The sequence below is a fragment of the Lissotriton helveticus genome, chromosome 11 (assembly GCF_964261635.1).
Source record: "Lissotriton helveticus chromosome 11, aLisHel1.1, whole genome shotgun sequence".
NCBI classification, from domain to species: domain Eukaryota; kingdom Metazoa; phylum Chordata; class Amphibia; order Caudata; family Salamandridae; genus Lissotriton; species Lissotriton helveticus.
The window spans coordinates 588,552,879-588,571,899 of record NC_136072.1 but is presented as its reverse complement, the minus strand read 5'-3'; the positions used below and the strand labels follow the sequence as shown (position 1 = coordinate 588,571,899).

At 44.9% G+C, this 19,021-nt stretch overlaps 1 protein-coding gene across 2 annotated transcripts in view; it reads left to right on the top strand.

The window, feature by feature from the left end:
- PHYHIP (phytanoyl-CoA 2-hydroxylase interacting protein) overlaps nucleotides 1–19,021 on the top strand; it is a 268,673-nt gene that overhangs the window by 240,081 nt on the left and 9,571 nt on the right. For both annotated transcript variants that reach the window (XM_078665588.1, XM_078665589.1), the window contains exon 4: nucleotides 15,184–15,301. In XM_078665588.1, the coding sequence (XP_078521714.1) occupies nucleotides 15,184–15,301 (118 nt within the window). The remainder of the gene's footprint in view (nucleotides 1–15,183; nucleotides 15,302–19,021) is intronic.

Genomic DNA, 19,021 nt, shown 5'->3' with positions numbered 1-19,021 from the left:
CCTTCTCCAAGATCTTAGCAGGAAGGGGAAGCCGCGAGATAGGCCTATAGTTGTTGGGATCTTTCTGGTCCAAATTCTGTTTCTTCAGAAGTGGATGCACAGAGGCTTTCTTCCAGATTTTAGGAAAAACACCGGATTTAAGGACCACATTCAGCAAAGGGGTCAGGGCCATTCCTATCACTTCGGGAATGTGTTTAATGATCCCAGCAGGGCATGGATCATTGACGCTCTAGCTATGCTTGCTCTGTCTCCCATATCCAAGCATTCCAACACCTCATCTGGGGTATCAAAGAAGTGCATCTGTCCTTTATACATGAATTATAGTTTGGCTAGATACAATAGCATATATTTGTTTTTTTGCTTTCGTCTTTTGATCTGCCCCATGTAATGTTTTCAGTAGCTTCTGTAACCTCTGGGTGTAGTCTGAGAGAGTCTAATAATTTACCCTTCAAAGCCCGGCTCTCCATTCTTGCTGGTGTGCTGCAGAAGTGCATCTAAGTCTCAAAAACGAAATATTAAGGCTATAATTGTCCTCAGTGAATGAAGGGGGCCACGCTGCTATATCACAACAGCGCAACCTAGCGGTCGAGGGACCGCACCGCATCAGTGGCCCCGGCTTTCCAAGGTCACACCTCCATGTAAGGAGCGCAAAGCGTTCCCGCTACTGAGAAGGAAAAGCAAAACCTGCAAGGCAAGAAAGGATTAAACAGCGCCCAAGCTATCAATTTAGGCGAAAGACACTGGTATAACGTGCAATACTATAAATACATCTTAAAGCTCTAAAAGTTCGCAGAGAAGAGAGAAACCCTTCGCTGCTGCTGTTGAGCAGCAAAGAAAAGAGGCCTGCATTGGAACAGAAGATGGACTAATTGGCACTGCCTTGAGATGCTCGATTGTCATGTAATAATATGCCATGGACTTTTGGGAGTGTTACTGTTTTTGTAAAAAGCTATGGCTGCTGTTCAATATTTATAATCTGTAAAGTAAAGATTATAAAGCATAATCCTCGCATCCGGTCCTGACAGAATTGCATTTCTGTCTCAATAACTATGTGTTCATGTTATAATCGTCCTCAGTGGTGCCCCTGCTGGGGGTAGCAGCACTAATGCCATGTGCAGTCTCCACAGAAAACAAACTTAATAATCCTTTTGACTGAAGACCTTCATCACCCATTGCTCCAAGAACAGTTCCTCTGAGGGACCTTTTGCATGTTCAGGGAATACCAGGACAACCTTATGGCGACAATGGTTCACATTGGTATCATTTACAAAACAATTATTTCCAATAAACAGACTAATTAGTCTCATGCACTCTTTAAGTTTCGGCTTTGCCACTAGGGACACATTGTACTGTGTATTGAGGTGTCACTGGGCTGTTTTCTGCTTGAACTACATAGATCAATTGCTCTCTTTTCATCAAAGGTGGTATGACGTTTTCTAAGTCATGTATGTTGTATATGTCATTAAGTGCATTAGACTATTTCGTCTGTTTATTGGAAATAATTGTTTTATAAATGATACCAATGTGAACCATTGGTGCCTTAAGATTGTTATGTAACCGGGTTCTCATGGGTGTAAGGGTTGCTCTTGTATCCTGATATGAGCAGGGAATACCAGGAGGCAGAGATCGTTTTGTTTGGGCCTCCCCTCTGAGTTTTTGATCCTGCTGTCTTGTTCATGCCCTTTCTCAGTCAACTTTTTGACCATTGTTTTCAGTTCTATTACTTATTTTGTCAGATATTCTACTGTTTCCTCCATTTTGGTTCTTTAGTGGATCCTCCTGAAGTCTGCTTGTTGTAAATTAGTGTTGACTGTGATAGGGTCAATTTTGTCTTCTAAGGCCTATTAGGAGTTGTTTCTGGCCTGCAGTATCTGGGTCGATGTTGTTTAGGCAATGCTCTCCATGCTCCTTTTGTGTTTGCCTTTTGTACACCAGATCCTACCAATGACATATATTATTCAATTAAATTTGTGGCATTTGTAAAGCGCACAGCTACATTCGAGGAGGTGTCCCGGTGCTCGTGAGAGTATGGAGGGAGGGACAATTTACGTAGCCATAAGATAGGTATAAACCAAGAAAGTTTTGCGATTGAGTCTAAAAACTGATTCCGAAAGACTGCTGTGTAGCCTGAGCGACAAAGAATTCCACAATTTGGAAGTCAGGTATGTAAAGGAGGTTTGCCTTGTCTAGCTTTATGTATGAGGGGAACATACAGAAGCCTCAGGTTGTTGGACTTCAAGGGTCTGGACCGGGAGTAAGGCCTAAGTCTCCTCCTAAGATATACCAGGCCATTGTGGGTGTAGTCTTTAAAAACTAAAGAATGTGCCTTAAATTGGATTCTCTAAATCATGGGAAGACAATGAAGATGCCGCAAATGAGGAGAGGTAGATGAACAAGAGGAAATGATGCAGGAAGTACAATTCTGGATGTATTGAAGCTGTTGAATAAGGAAGGTCTGGAAGGCCTAAGTAAAGACTATTGGCATAGTCCAATTTAGCGTGCACAACCCTTTTTCGGGAGTACACCGGAATGAGGTGAAGCATTCTTCTAAGAGATCTGAGGGTGGCAAAACAAGAGGCAGAGAGGGATCTAATTTGAGGTTCAAAAGTGAGATGTGAATAAAATCAAAATTCGTCAATTTTACTTTGTTCAGTTGGCTTTCCCTGATGCCAGCTCCTATGTTTCACTGTCTGTACCTTTTAGTTATCTTAGTCTGCAGCTCTGTCGCTTTTGGGGCTTCTACTGTTTTACCCCTACAGTTCAATCTGCCACTGCCCCTTTTGCACTTCAGTCCCTGACTGTTTCCTATCTAAGCCTATTTGTGTGTTCCTTCTTTTATCAAACTTGCAACTCTCTGGGCATCTTACTTTACTCTCATCATTGTGTGGTGCCCCCCCGCCCCCCATGGTCTGCCTCTATCTACCTTGTTCATTTCTAGGTGCTATAGCTCAAGTTCTGCTACCAAAGTCGTGTGTTGCCATGGGCATGATCTGCCCTTTTTGTCTGTTGCTGACTTTGCTTCGCATTGCATGGTCTGTCTAGAAGTCTCCCTTACTCCTCACTCACTAATAGAGTAGGTCAACTTGTTCAGCCCAGCTCAGCATCTGCTCTGCTCCCAGCCATACAGGCGCAGCCCTAGCATCGGCCACCCGGCTCCACTCGGCAACCACGCACTCAAGTCCCCTTTTCGTCTCCATTCTGACAGCCCTCGAGTCCCCCCAAACCCCATGTGTGATCACTTCTCTCCTTTAAATGGTTCACCGCCTCATGAGGTCATGGGCTCACTCTCTCACCAGGACTAGCGCAGGTTTACTTCTGCTCTGCCCAGTGAGAACCACTCACCTTGGCTGCACCCGGGTTTGAATTGCCGCAGCGTTCCGGTAGGCCCAGACCGGTCCTCGACACCTCTCTGCACATCTTCCAGTCCCTTTATACGCTTTTTCCCATGTCAAAGCTTGGATGCTAGCTTGAAACTGCCTGCCTCAAGCAACGGTTCACGGCTTTCCACTTTTTCAGAGGCTGGCCACTGCATGGCTTGGCTCGCCTTGGCCTCCTGCTCTGGTGTGCTCAGGCTTTCACAGGGTCCTCCACGCATTTTCTTGCCTCTTCTATGGGTGGAGGTGGTCAACGTTTATTCCTCTATTCCAAAGCAAGCGTTTTCATCCCTAAACCACTTGGTGGGAGTTTGAACTCAGTTCCTGCACACGGTGGAGACCACAGCTTTAGGTACTGTGGCACTGAACCACCTGGATTGTTTTGGGATTATATGTGGAAGGAAAAAAGCTAGTCTATAGTGCCTGTCGGCCACGCCCCAACAGCAACATTTTATGATCCCATGGTGGACAAATAAACGTATAGAAAAGAGAGTGGATTTAGGGAGCTGCACTGAGTTCCTGACAGCGAATGTACTTTTTTAAAACTTTTGTGCCAGAGGTTAACTGGAGTTAATCCGTTAACACACATTTCCCTCTTCAGTGGACGGCAGTGAAATTGTTTTCATCCATTAAATACATTCACATGTTTCTGATGACGCAATGTAAGCTGCTCCACTGCATTTTATGCTGCCTTTAATGAGTAATAGTGGTTTGTTAGTCAGCACCACACTGAGACTATAATCTGTTACTGACAGCGAACGCTTCTATACTGGAACACTATTATGGGAGTGTCTCGGAAAGAAATTAAGCATCTTTTAATTTTTTTAAACCAATAGACTAGATATTTTTGGGTGACTGGAAGGTACCCGTGATTTTTGGGAGACTTCAAGTATAATAGCAAGTTCAAGGTTTCAGATTTTAAAAGAGTGGGTGATTTAATCATGCCACAAAAGATTGGTCGGGGCTACTGACTGGGGAGGGGGAGCTCTGGTATTTGTTCTTTGTTTTGAAGAAAATGACTTCTGCATTCTTTTCATTTAGCTGCAACCAGCCTATGCTGATCCATCTTTGAATTTTTTGCATCAATTTTCTAGAGCACGCAGTCGGTTAGGTGACCCATTGATTCTAACAAGGGGTTTCTTCAAGAGTCTGTGAAAGAAATGTTTTAAGTGTGTATTAGACATATGTGTGGCGACGCTCTAGTTGTTGTAGGGTGCGCCGGATCCGGAAGTCCCCGACCAGAACCGGAAGGCGGCCATCTTGTGTAGCGCTCGCGGCTTTGGTGAGAGCACGCAAGCCCCGGCGCTCCGTGGAATTAAGTTACACTTATCCTAAGACCTGGCTCCGAGCATCATTGAAGGGGGGTCAAGGATAGTTTTACAATGGCGACGAGGCGGGACCGAAGCCCACATTAACGATAGCGGCACGAAAAAACCCCCAAAAAAACCGAACGTAAACGAACCCATCGGGCCACCCCAGCACAGGGCATCAGGAGTCACTCACGGAGCGCGGCAGAGGGCGAGGGTCGGCCAGTCGGCCCAAAGCAAGAGCAGTAACCGCAACACCCAAATACTCACGAGACGCACGGCCAAAACTCCACAGCATCGACGTGGACACTGCTCACCCAGGTACAGGCGGGAAGCGGTGAGAGCAGGGAAGGGGCCCAGCAGTGTGAGCGCAAAAGGGGCCCACAACGTGCAGAAGGTGACTACACGGCCTGCCCATTACCAGACGCGGCAAAGAGAAGATAGCACGGCCCAGGGCACACATACCCCGCGGCCACGGCAAGCTGGCGGATCAGCGGGGGCAAGTCGAGGGGCCCAGCATAGCAGCCAGAGATAGGCCACAAGTGAACTCATCGTCAGAGGGCGCAGCGGGTGGCGCAGGCAGCAGAGAGAACGACGAGGAGATCGGAGACACACGACAAGCGCCAGGCAGCCCGCCCAACCGCGCAGTTCCCGCCCAGGCAGTCCCGAGGGGCAACGTCAAGATGGCGACGCCGTCCACCTCCCTAACCCACATGGTGCCTTTCTTTCCAAAGAGAGGAGATCCCACGATGCCTTGGGAAGACTGGAAGCGATACTTCCTAAATTATTTGGAGGCCTTAGAAGACGAAGGTGAGGCCGCGTACACGAGCCCGAGGAGGAGAAAGATACTCTTACACAATCTGGGCCCGGAAGGGCTGAGAGTGTTTTACACCATAGTCAAAAGTCCAAGGGTAGCAACTGATACGGACGTTTTCAAACATGCCCTTGAGGACCTGGACGCGCACTACAGACCAGTAGTTTGCGTGGCCATTGACAGGCACAACTTCTTCCAGAGAAAACAGGGCGTTGGAGAAACGGTGGATGAATACGTGGCAGCGCTGCAGAAATTAGCGCTCACCTGTAAATTTGGGACCCTCCATGACGAGTTGGTAAGGGATCAAATCATAATGCACACGACGAGCACACACGTTCAAGAAAAACTGTGGGTAAATGGGGACGCTTCCCTGAAGGAGGTGTGGGCCTTGGTGAAGAAGGCAGAGATGTCTAAACGATGCGCACAGGCAGCCAGAAAGGACAGTGGAAACACGCAAACAGTCTGCAAGATTATGACGCAAAACAAAGGGGATAAACCGAGGCAACGTGATCCACCAAGAGGCCCAGACTCCAGAAGAAGCCAACCAACAGGGGGAGCGAACCCGAAGACAGGTAGAGGAGGAAGACCAAGCTGCTACAGATGTGGAAGCATATTGTGCCTGGGCAACGACAAGGTATGCCCAGCGTTCAGGGCGAAGTGTGCGTTCTGCGGCGTATTCGGACATTATGAGAAAGTGTGTCGTAGAAAATCCAAGGGAGCCACGGTCAAATACATAGACCAGGGAGGCCAGGAAGAGGAAGAAACGCAAGAGGAGGAAGATGACCTGGAGGAACTCCTCTACATCGACGTCCAAGTCCTGGACGTGGGCTGCAAAGAAACTGACAAGCCGAGACTCAACATGCATATGGGAGGAATACCAATTGAAATAGTGGCAGACTCAGGTGCCCCCATCACGATTGTGCAACGACAGGTGTGGGAAGAGAAGTTCAGGAATAAAGTTAAGGAAGAACTACGTCCCATGCTGGGTTATTGTCCACTGCTGTTCGAATTCAAGGGAAGACAAGCGAACTGCAAACTGTATGTAGCGGAACAAGGACCATCGGTACTCAGCTGGAAGGATCAAGGCGCCCTAGGAATCCAGTTGAATCCAGGGGGCATCGAAAAAGTGCTGTTGATGGACATGGAAGGCGGACCGGAAGGTGAGGCATGGCACAGGGAATATCCAAAAGTGTTCAGTGGACAGATAGGAGAACTGGCCAAGTTTAAGCATATTATAAGATTAAAGGAAGGAGCGAAGCCTGTCATCCACAAAGTACGAAACATACCATTCCTCTGCAGGAAGGCAGTGCAAGATGAACTGGACAGATTGGAGAAAAGCGGGGTGATACAAGCAATCGAGAGTGCGGAATGGCTATCGCCTTTGGTAGTAGCTCAGAAGCCAAATGGGAAAGTGAGGCTATGTGTAGACCTCCGGGAGCTTAACAAAAACATTTTAGTAGACAAATTCCCGCTCCCACGCATCAATGAAATGCTGGCCAGGACCAAAGACGTCAAGTGGTTTTCGACAGTAGACCTGTCGTCGGCCTACCACCAGGTAAAACTGCATCCAACCTGCAACCACCTGACATCCTTCATAACACCGTTTGGGTGTTACAAGTTCGTGAGAATGCCGTTCGGACTGGCATCGGCCGCCGCGGTATTTCAGAAACTGATGCACAGACTCTTTCGAAAGGTGGAGGGAGTTCAATTTTTCCAGGATGACATTCTCGTAATGGGAAAATCTAAACAAGAGCACAACGAGAAGCTACACACGGTACTACGCACACTACAACAAAACGGACTCACTGCGGAATGGACAAAGTGTAAATTTGGAGTCCCCTCTGTCACCTACCTGGGGCATGAGGTTAGCGAGAAGGGAATCAAGCCGAAGAGAGACAATATGGTGGCGATACAGGATGCTCCTACGCCAGAAAAAAAGGAAGATGTCCGGTCATTCCTGGGTATGGCCGAATTCTATAGCAAATTCGTTCCCAATTTCGCCACCAAAACGCACTGCTTACGCCAGTTGCTGAAGGAGAGGAACGGATTCAAGTGGACCAAAGAGGAACAGGAGGAATTTCAGACCTTAAAACGGGAAATGGGCGAAGCCATACCACGTGAAGGATTTGACCCGGCTGCAGATTCCATACTTACCACCGATGCCAGTGATCGGGGCTTAGGGGCAGTGTTGATGCAAAGAGATGACAAAGGAAAGTTAACTACAGTAAGCTTCGCATCCAGGTCCCTGGCACCAAACGAAGAGAAGTTTAGTGTCATCGAAAAGGAGATGCTCGCCGTGGTATGGGCGATGGAACGCTTCCGCCAATATTTGTGGGGGGCCAAGTTCTTGGTCCGCACAGACCATAAACCCCTGGTTAAGGTCCTGACGTCCAGTGGACATGCGCATGCCACCCAGAGAATAGCCAAGATGACACTGAGGCTATTAGACTTTGTATATGAGGTGGAGTACATACCGGGGCCCCAGAACAAAGTTGCAGATTTCCTGAGCCGGGCGGCAGCCAAGGAAGGAGCAGATGAACAGGAAGCACCAGGATGGGAAGGCTACATGGTAGCGACTGTACAGGACATGGAGCAAGTGATTAGTGCGCAGGAATGGGCCGAGGCCTACAGGCGAGACGAGGATTTGAAGGCGGTCAAAGGATACGTCATTCATGGGTGGCCGGAGAAGAGGCACCTAAAGGAGGACCTGAGGAGATTCTGGGAGGTGAGAGATGAGCTGTCACTTGGAGAGGACCCCCAGTTCCTGCTCAGAGGAGACAAAGTCATTCCCCCCCGGGGTCTCATCGAACACTTGATGGCGTTGTTGCATGAAGGACACCAAGGGATCACGAAGACTAAAGCCTTAGCTAGACAGGCGTACTGGTGGCCAGCAATTGATGCTCAGATAGAAAGATATGTGAGGCAATGTGACTCATGCTCCAAGGCGGACAAGCCCCAATTCATGCTAAGACCACAGTTAGGAAAATTCCCCATGCCTGGAGGACCATGGGAAATGGTGTCCATCGACATCATTGGACCGATCCTGAACATTGAAGGAATACAGAAGTATGCCATAGTATTGATGGACAGGTACTTCAAGTGGCCGGAGGTAGCAGTGAAGGACACAGTGGACTCGGAGGCGGTGATAACGTTCTTGAACACCGTATTCACTAAAGAAGGCATCCCCAAAGTGATAACGTGTGACAATGGGCCACAGTTCGTCTCTGCCAAATGGGAGGCCTTCATGTCAAGGAATGGGATAGAGGTCAAGCACACTCCCATATACCACCCGGCTGGAAATGGGCTCGTGGAACATTTCATCCGAGTAATTATGGGAACACTCCAGGCAGCCATAAACGACGGAAAGGATTGGGAGAGAGAACTACCCAAGATGTTATGGGCCTACCACATCACTCCAGGCAGCACAGGCTACAGCCCCTTTAAGGTGTTGAGGGGTAGGGAGCCGTTTACCAAGGACAACATGGCGTGGAGACAGATGGTGGTGCAAAGCAAATGGTCACCGGCAATAGTAAGGAGGAATCTAGAGAAAGCTCAAGAGACCTACACAGAACAATTCAACAAGAGACGGAATGTGCAAGGAGTGTCATTAGAGAAAGGCGACTGGGTGAGAGTGAAGGTGGCGACCATGAGGAGGAAAGGAGAGAGCAAGTTCACACCACCCCTGCAGGTAGTGGAACCATATGCCCGGTCAATATTACTCAGCGACGGCAAGGTATGGTCGCAGGATAGAATGGCCAAATGCAGCAAAATACTGAAGTGGACCATGGGAGCGGAAGAAGGTGCGGAAAGTAGTACAGAGATGGAGAACGAGGAATGTAGAGGAAGGTGGCAAGAGCAAGTAGAAGGAGAGACTCGGCAAGTGGAGGAGGAAGAGAACAGGTGCGACGGGAGCAACAGAGAGAGAGAAAGAGGTAGAAACGCGAACTGGAAGGGGAATGAGGAAGAGAGAAATAATGGAGATGGTGAAGGGACAGGAACACTAGAAATGAACACTCAACCAGACATGCAAGGTAGTGAGAAGGTAAAGGAAGTGGTGAGAACGAGAGCAGGAAGAGTCGTGAGAACGCCCAAGAGACTCGAGGACTTTGAAATGGACATTAAGTAAGATTGTTTATTCTATTCATGTGTTGATTGCATAAAGGGGGGAGATATGTGGCGACGCTCTAGTTGTTGTAGGGTGCGCCGGATCCGGAAGTCCCCGACCGGAACCAGAAGGCGGCCATCTTGTGTAGCGCTCGCGGCTTTGGTGAGAGCACACAAGCCCCGGCGCTCCGTGGAATAAAGTTACACTTATCCTAAGACCTGGCTCCGAGCATCATTGAAGGGGGGTCAAGGATAGTTTTACAATATGTTTTAAAGAAGACTCATGGGCACCTCACAGTCGAAAGTCTTCGGAGGACAGGCATGATATCCTAATTCCACTGGTACTGGCGCCCCCTGGAAAAAAAAACGAACTCCAATTGCTTTAAGGAAGTTGATTGCTCTGGTGGATTATAAATGGGGTAAAATAGAGTGGTCCACTCTGTTAAATGCCAGATTGCACAAAAACTTTATTGCTCTTCTTGGTGACGATGTCACATAACAACAAATATTGATTTACCACATTTGTCGTGGGTACGTTAATATAATCTGGAGTAACATATCCAATGTCACATTTACTATCTTTCAGAAGATTTTAGACTAACATATTTTGGTCCAAATGGTTCGACCACTTCATTACCCCTTGGATATTTAGCTGCAGCATTGTCCTCCGCTAACACACTCTTCACCAAAAACTTCCCTAAGAAGATCCTTCAGACATGTCACTGATTACGAACTAGCTTAAGCATTAAAAAGCATCTCCAGTAACACTGTTATGAAATATAGTGTGAATGTCTTGTTTTTCAGGTACAAAAGGCAGTATTAAAAGGGTTTGACACAATCACTACTAGCGAATGGGAAAAGCTTGCCACTCAGAGATGCAACCACTGGTTTTTGATGACATGTTCTAAGAGAAAGGAGATCATAAAATTGCAGAGCCAACTGAGGTCCAATTAAACAACCATAACACTTTCTGCAAAAAAAGCAGCCAAAAAAATGTGTAAACATGGTCTAGCCTCCACTAAAGCCAGTTATTTATAGTTCAAAATAGAAAGCTTTCAGTACTATCCCAAGAACCATTCAAGACGGTCAAACTCAACTCTAAAGAACCTCTGGAACGGCTTGATGCCAAGCCCCATGCCAATTGCTAATAATTTCTCTACCTTTTCCAACCTCAATGTTCTAATTAAGAGTTGTATTGTCACAACAGACATTTTTAATGAAGAGGCTTCTCTAATTTCACTACCTAATAGATGTTGGTCTAAATTTACATTTCTGGCTGAAGAACAACTATTCAAGGTCATTAGAGTTTCAAAGACAACGTATCTCTGTAAAGATACATCCTGACTTCCATCATCAAAAATAACTCATCCAGTTATCCAACTTTGGTGACAACATATAAACTTGTCACTATGGGCCAGATGTAGGTAATTCAATTTTACCGACTCATAAATACCGAATTTTACCGATTCGGTATTTATGAATCGGTAAAATAGAAGGAGGGAGATGTAGGTAAATTCGGTAATTGAATTACCGAATCTGTAAAAATCGGTATTTACCGAATCGGTAAATACAGATTCGGTAATGCCCATTGATTCCTATGGGTATTGAAGTCCATAGGAATCAATGGGCATTACCGAATCGGTATTTACCGATTCGGTAAATACCGATTCAAGCAAGGGTGCAGGGGGTGTCACTTTGACACCCTCTAGCACCCCAAATACAGGCATGTGTGCCATGTGGCACACAGACATCCTCTAAGGGCATGTCTGTCTGTCACATGGCATAGGTGTGCATGCACACATATGCATGCACACCTGGATTCGGTATTTTACCACCCAATTGGATTGGGTGGTAAAATACCGAATCTGAAAGGCCTTTGGGACTCAGAAGAGTCCCACCTACATCCCGAAGTTACCAAATCGGTAAAAATACCGATTCTGTATTTTACCGATTCGGTAAACTTACCGAATCGGTAAAATTGGCCCCCTACATCCCAAATACCCATTTACCGGTCGGTAACGGCCGAAATCGGCCGTTACCGGTCGGTAAATGGCCAACCACATCTGGCCCTAAATTAAGGTATCTTCCTGGATTCACTGTAAATAAGACAAATCACTCCCTGTTAAAAAAACAGACAAGATGGCCGCAAATAACTTTCAAAATACTGGTCAGTAACATGTCTGCTAGGTAAAATCATAGTCATGTCTACCTCCTCATGCTAATAGATCTAGCAGGGACATACTGTACTATTGCCCATTATAGACTCAATTCCATGCTTGAATCCCTCGTGTTCTCTTCTGGTTTTCCTTTTTCATATCTAATCACAAACAGCAGGTTTGAATAGGAATCATCCCCTCTGGTCCTACCCCAATCTCCTGTGCAGTTCCAAAAGGTTCTGTTCTTGTGCATATGTTAATCAAAGTGTCTGGGGAACCTAAGCCTCATGATGTAGGAGACAGGCAGGGCTTACTATTTATCATTATTCTATGCCAAATGCTTATTCAGATGTATAGGCTTTTGAAACAGTCGCAATTTATACATATTCAAATTCTTTTTACAACATCTTAAAAACATTGTGTGATTATTTACAAAACATTTATAATATCACAGCTTTATTCTCCATTACAAAATGACCCAAACAAATCACTACACTCAGCCCCCTTATAGACTGACTCAAGTTCAATGCCCCAACGCAGCAAAAGTCTCCATACTTTATAAACATTACGTGAACAGGTCTACTCCAAGAAGGTAAAAAAAGAGTGCGATCAAGAGGAATGTAGCAAAGACTTCAAGTTCATATAGCAAAAAGAGCTCCCCACATTTTACTTTACTTTTATCATGTATCTATCAATGCCCAAACCCTTAGTTGATTAGAATTTTAAGTCTTAGGAAAGCAATATAATAGAGTCTAGTACAGGGTTCCAAGCCTGTCATGGATGGCTGGATCCATGTCAGGTTTTGAGCATATCCCCATTTAGATGAATGTAGTTATCTTAAAAATCTGGCAAGGATCTGGCCCTCCAGGGCCTACTTTGGAGAACCCTGCATCATTTTGCTTCGTCTTTTAGAAATAAAAGCAATATTTGACAAGCTCCAAACGTCCCATTAAAAGTAAAATTTCGATCTCTGTGGTTCTTTTGTCTGTTAATTAAATAAAATAGTTCATAATTTTTGTGTTTGATATAAACCTGTTTCTGTATGTTTGTATATCTATTTTAGGTTCAAATATTACAAAATGCTTAGGCTAGGGTACCTGCTTAAGGTAGTGATTCAATTTGGAGTCCATAGAAGGTAAAACTTTAAGAACTACTCACTTAGCTCATCAAAATATGAGAAAATAACTTGGGTAACCGAATTGAACACTACAAAAAAGGCTGATGTTTTATCTCTCAAATACTTCAGGACTTGCTTCAGATGCCCTACCTAAATATATGCACACAAATGAGCATTTGCTTCAGCCAGCAATCCTAATTAAGGGAGTTAGCAATCCTTAAACATTGCTCCCAAGTATTTTAATCCGACCTTGAAAGATCAAAAACTTACCATTATCAGAAAGCAACTCTTCCCAACATACAACCGAGACCATACTTAGGTCTCAAAATCGCGAGGGGAGGTATGGAAGACAATGAGCACACGCCCATCAATTTGCTGATGACTCAAAGATTTATCTAAAAATATCGCCGCACCAAGAGACTTACACTCTAAAATCTGCCTTGCCATTCAGCACAAAAGGACGTCTCTGACCTTTGAGAATCAACCCAGAGAAAACTGAATTTGTTCTCATAAGTCGACCACTGGACACCAAGGATGGCTTTCAACCTGTTCTGTTTATTGAAGTTAAATCACTAGACATATAGACTGATCATTGTTTTTCCATATCTTCACAAATTGAACCTAAAGCAAATTCTGCAGCAGCTACCATTAAGTCCTTGAAAAAGTGTAAACTCTCTCTCCAGTCAAAGGACTTTCTCGCTTTACTTCAGGTTCTTGAGGTAGCCCGGACTGACTATGGCCGTGCCATCTGTTTGGGGCTGTCGTTCTACATTCAGCAGCCTGGTTGATTTTACGAAACCAGAAGAGATGATTTTCAGAACCCGAAAATTATTTTAACAATTATAATGAATTAATTGTATTATTAATGATTGTCCACGGTTTAAATATAATCAAACAAACATAAAAAACAGCCAATAAAGAGTATACGAGTTGTACAGTAAAACATTGTAGCATTACCATTTTAAATGAGCCACTTGCTCCTATATTGCTTACTATCCATCAGTCACGTCAGTCACTTTCACTGGAATGGCTGCATGCTTGCATGGCAATTGAGATGATCTTAACAACTTTGAGGCAGTCTCCGTGTGATTTAAGATGGGGCAGAAGACCACAGCTCATTGGCCATGTCCTACCAAATTCCTGACCACCCTTTGATAAGAGCAGGGAGACGAAGGGCATGATTTATATGTTGGCAGGAAGGGAACTCCACTGTGGCGGCCCTATATATATGCGGAAGGTCCTTCAATTTTACCACGGCGGAGACTTCCAAATTAGGTGAGCGGACATGTAGCCATTTTTTGCTGTCCTTCACCGCCAGCAAAACCTGCCAGTGAGGGACAGTAAAATCGTAATAATGCTTCCATAGCCATGGAAGAAGACTCACATGATAAATGTTACGTTACTTTTTTTCTTGACAAAAAGAAAATTCTGTTTCAGGATTTTAGTTTTTGTAAAGAAAAAGAATATTCTGTGCTAAGGGACTGCATTCTGCTGACACAGCCCAGTAACAGCGAGTAAAACGCATTGACAGAAACCACTGCAAAGGTGGTTCCTGTCAGTGATTTTATAAAGGGCTGCCTGATTGGTGGTCATTTATAAATTAGATGGGCGGCCACTCTGTCATGGGGATGGAGTAATTTACTCTGTCCCCATGGTAGAACAGCTGTCTGCCCTGATATAAATTATGGCCTAAGTTCTCCTTGTATTATGTCTTGAATTGTTCTGACTTAATTAATAGCACAAGAAAGAGGGTCTGCGCAGAGTATATTGCACTTTGAGTTTATATACCCAGCCAAGGGTTAGCACCAGGTGGCTCTGAGAGACAATTCCTAACCTATGCCTCAAGGAGGGCTGAGTTCCACAGGCCCAATACTTTCCTCCAAATTGAAGCTTTGACTAACAGCAAGAACATTTTAAGATATTTCTTTCTGTACCAAAAACCATGTGTCTGGTATTTACTGTTCCCTCTGTCGCTTTCTTCACCCTCCCTCCATGGTATATTTTGTCACTCTAGACCTGCCAAAATGTTCTAGGGTAAACTTACACGGGTCTGGCGTTTACTGTATCTGGTAAATACCAGGTGCTGTAAACCTCTGTACAATTTATAATTCCAATCCCTGCACAAATATGGGTTTGCACACTGGTGGGAATTATCCGACCCCATTGTAATCAGGGCCACAGGATGACAATTGCTTTCCATGAGTTTCTTCTAAATGGCATCTCTGCCAGCAATATGAGACAGATAATTCGGAAAACACTTTCATATTTGTCTGCCAATAAAACACATGCTTCCCTTCCTTCCCCTTTCCAGATTATGCCAAGGAGCACGTGCAGCAGCTGCAGGAGAAGGCGGAGCTAATAGCTGGAAGAATGCTGCGCTTAGCCGTGTTCTACAGGAACCAGCACAAAGAATATTTCCAGCATGTCAGGTCAGTGTGACACTTTCTGACCAGTAAAGACACTTTGATTTTCAGAAAGAACAGCCTCATCATACTCCCACGGCCACGTCCAACATCATTTCCACGCTTTAGTGGGCAGAAACGTCAACCTCAAACATCTCACACTTCATTTTAAAGTAACAGTTACCACCACTTAATACAATCCAATACCCAATCTCAACAAACAACAGCAATCCACTCTCAAAAAACATGTAGAAACCATAAACCAACACCCTAGTTCAAAGAAACAACAGACTCGATCAGAGAGAAACTCGCAGTTGAATATAAGGAGTGTGTCATTCTAAAGTAAAGTAAATATAGCCAAGCCATACTGCTGTATATAATGTCAGCATCCATCTCAGCTTCATTCCCAATAAACAACAGCCTCGCCAGAATCAAATGTAGGGAAATAACAGCCTTACTGCACTTCAAACCATATAACACAACACCGGATGTATGACGTTACAACGCATACTTTTACATCGCATGCCTTTACAACGCGGTTTTTACATCGCATACCTTTACAACGCATAGCGCTTTGGGGTGCTGGATAGTGAATAGTTTAATTTACTGTTCCAACTCCAGTCCCCGTGGACACTAGGGAAGGTGTTGGACAGTAAATTAAACTTATTCCCTATCCTAGAGCGCCCCCCAGCGCAATGCGTTGTAATGGTTTGCGATGTAAAAGTTGCGTCGTAAAGGCACTGCGTGGTAAAAGTTGCGTTGTAAAGGATGTTCCCCCACAACACCCTACATTTCATTACTGAGATAATAAATCAGTACTCCCCTCATCTCAATCCAGAGAAACAAGAATTACCCACTTTCCAATCTAGAGAGTCAATAGCCCCCTCACACTAATTATGACAAGCATTCAATTCACACAACTTTCCAGCAAAACAACGTTCACTACACAATCTAATTCATGAAACCAAAAACAATACATAATAAGAATAATCATTCATCTCATGCAACAACCAGAGAAACGACCCAGGGAAATCACGAGAAACATTAGCCACCCAAACTCCAACCCGGACAAGCAACCACCCCTGCGACATAGTCAAAACTACACTCAAAACATAGACTATAATTTAATGGAGAGAGAAAGCACTCTAGTGACAAAAGTTATTTTTTATTTGGGCTCTAAAAATACTTCTACCGGAGCTGTCCTCACGCTTCAATAAACAGCACAAAACCTATCTCATGCAGCAATGGAAAAGGCCATCTCAAAATCCATTCCAGAAAAACATCCGTCCAACACTGACTTGTAGACTCCACATCTATACCACACAATAAAATCAAAGCAAAAGCGGTCTTCCAAACTCAATCAAATTTAAATATTTTATGTGCAGAATAACTAAAATTAACACTGCATGTCTGTTAGCTGCATAATATTTAATCAATACGAATCTGTTACGCCGAAATCATAACTCATAAATCATGAAACCTGCGGCAAATAACATTAAATGGCAAAAGTGGAATTTGTACCAAATCCACATATGCAGTTGTACACTTTTTGTATCCGTTATCTGCCAAATACCTTGATTTCGGTTTGACCCTATTGTAAAACATGTACTATTCCCTAACAATCAGATTTTGTATCCGACTGTAATCAGAAGAAACAACGCCCATGAATCAACTGCCACACCACATTGCATTATAGAGAAAAAACAGCTATTCATTCTCCAATTCAACCAAATAGCAGTTATGCCAGACTCGGAGCTGCTTGTTGGTACTGGAGTGTGAAATGCTCTGGATTATCTATTTTGTCTCTTGAACTGTGAGAGGTCTTTTGTTGATCGACATCGTATTGCAAAATGGATGCTGTTTTGCTGGATTAGAGTGTTGGATCAATGTTATTTACTTCTATCCCATGTTTCTGTTCATGTAAATGAGACAACGTCGTACTCCAGTACAGTATAAGAACACCCACCCTACATTTAGTTTCACGGAACAAATTGCTACTGCAAACACCAAGCAAACAAATCTTCCTAAATAAATAACCATGAGGGATGAAGCCAACTGGCTCCCAAGATTGCCACGTTCTTTGGGAGCTCCCGAGATCGCCACTCTATGTCTGACTGCAGTGGCGTCCGGGGTTGCCTGGAGTCTACCACGGTTCTGCATGAGATGGAGAACCTGTAGTGACCCTACGGGCCAAATGTGACGGCAGATGTTAGTCAGCAAGAGTCTTTTCAGAGGGTCACTCCTTCCCCATCCATCCGATTACACATGAGGTGTGTAGAGTGTTATCTGGCCTCTACTATACTATGTAGCACCTTTCACCCACTGGACCAGACAGTAGATGCAGTGTGGCTATTCAATTATTGTACATGCGACTACAACAGCCTGCGACTGCCCATCTAACCCTGGCAACGAGGACGGTCACGATCGCTGGGGCTGTCAGAGAGTTTGGACGTAGTCTCTTTTTTGGAAGTCAAAAATCCCCAGCGGGAAGAAGCTACAGACCTGTTGCTGACAAAAGTTACATGAGGCGGATACCCTTTTGGCGAAGGATCACTGAACAGAATTTGCGCTGCAGAAACGACTGTTGTAAAAGCTGCCGCAAAGTCAGGCCGACTGGCGATGCACCTTGGGCGGATAGACTAGCAGGTTCATACCGGTCTCCTCTTGATTCTCAGAGCAGTATTTAGCCCAAAAAGTTCTACGTCTCAACTTTTGTATTTTGGCTAGCTGGGCACCTTTAACATCACCACCAAGGAGCCAGGACTGGAGGGGATTGGTTCTCAGAGCAGTTTTTATCCCAAAAACCTCAAAGTCCCAAGTTTTGTATTTTGCCAATCTGGGCATCTTTAACATCACTACCAAGGATCCAGGAATGGAGGGGCACTGCTGGGTCCAGGTGTGGGTTCAAGATGGATGGAGTATTTTCAGTCCCTGAGGCTTTAATCAGGAGGCCAGCCAACTAGCCTTTGGAGTCACTCTGGTAGTCCTGGGTTCAAGACGTGGGACAGGACTAAACTAGCAGGGTGTGCCTCTAAGGGTTCAAGCCAGGCTTCAGGGAGCAAAGCAGTGCTTCCAGGTGCAGCATACGAGTCTTCTGCATTACAGCAGCAAGCAGTCCTCTGAGGGTCCTTCCGCAGGTTCAGAAAGTGAACTGAAGAGTGGGCTTGAGGTTCTTATTTTTTCATACTTGGTGCCTTCTTTGAAGTAGGAGAAGTTTTTAGAGAATTCCCTCTGAAGTGCCAATTTCCTTGTGTGAAGGCAGGGCACAGCAGATTCAGTTGCAAGTGGGGTTGTGCCCAGTTCTGCTCCCATTCTGCCAGTGATGGCCCATCCAGGCACACCTAATCCCTCTATTTTGTGGCTGTCTGGAAGGTATAAACAAAGTCCAACTACACCCAGTCATTTGACCCAGGAACAGGCTGCAGATATCAAACCGTTAGGGCTGGAAAATGCCAACTTTCTAAAAGCTGCATTTTTAAAATTGTAATTTAAAATCCGACTTTACCATTAGTCTTTTAAATTACAATTTCTCAGACACCAATTATGAAATGTTTACATGATCCCGATTGAAGGTTAGCACTTATTACATGTAAATAATAATGCAACAGAATGTTATCTTATGGGAGAGGTAGGCCTCACAGTAGTGAAAAATGAATTTAGGATCTTTTCACTACGAGGACATGCAAAACATAAAAATATATGTCCAACCGTTTATTTACAATGCACCCTACCCCACTGGCTACTCAG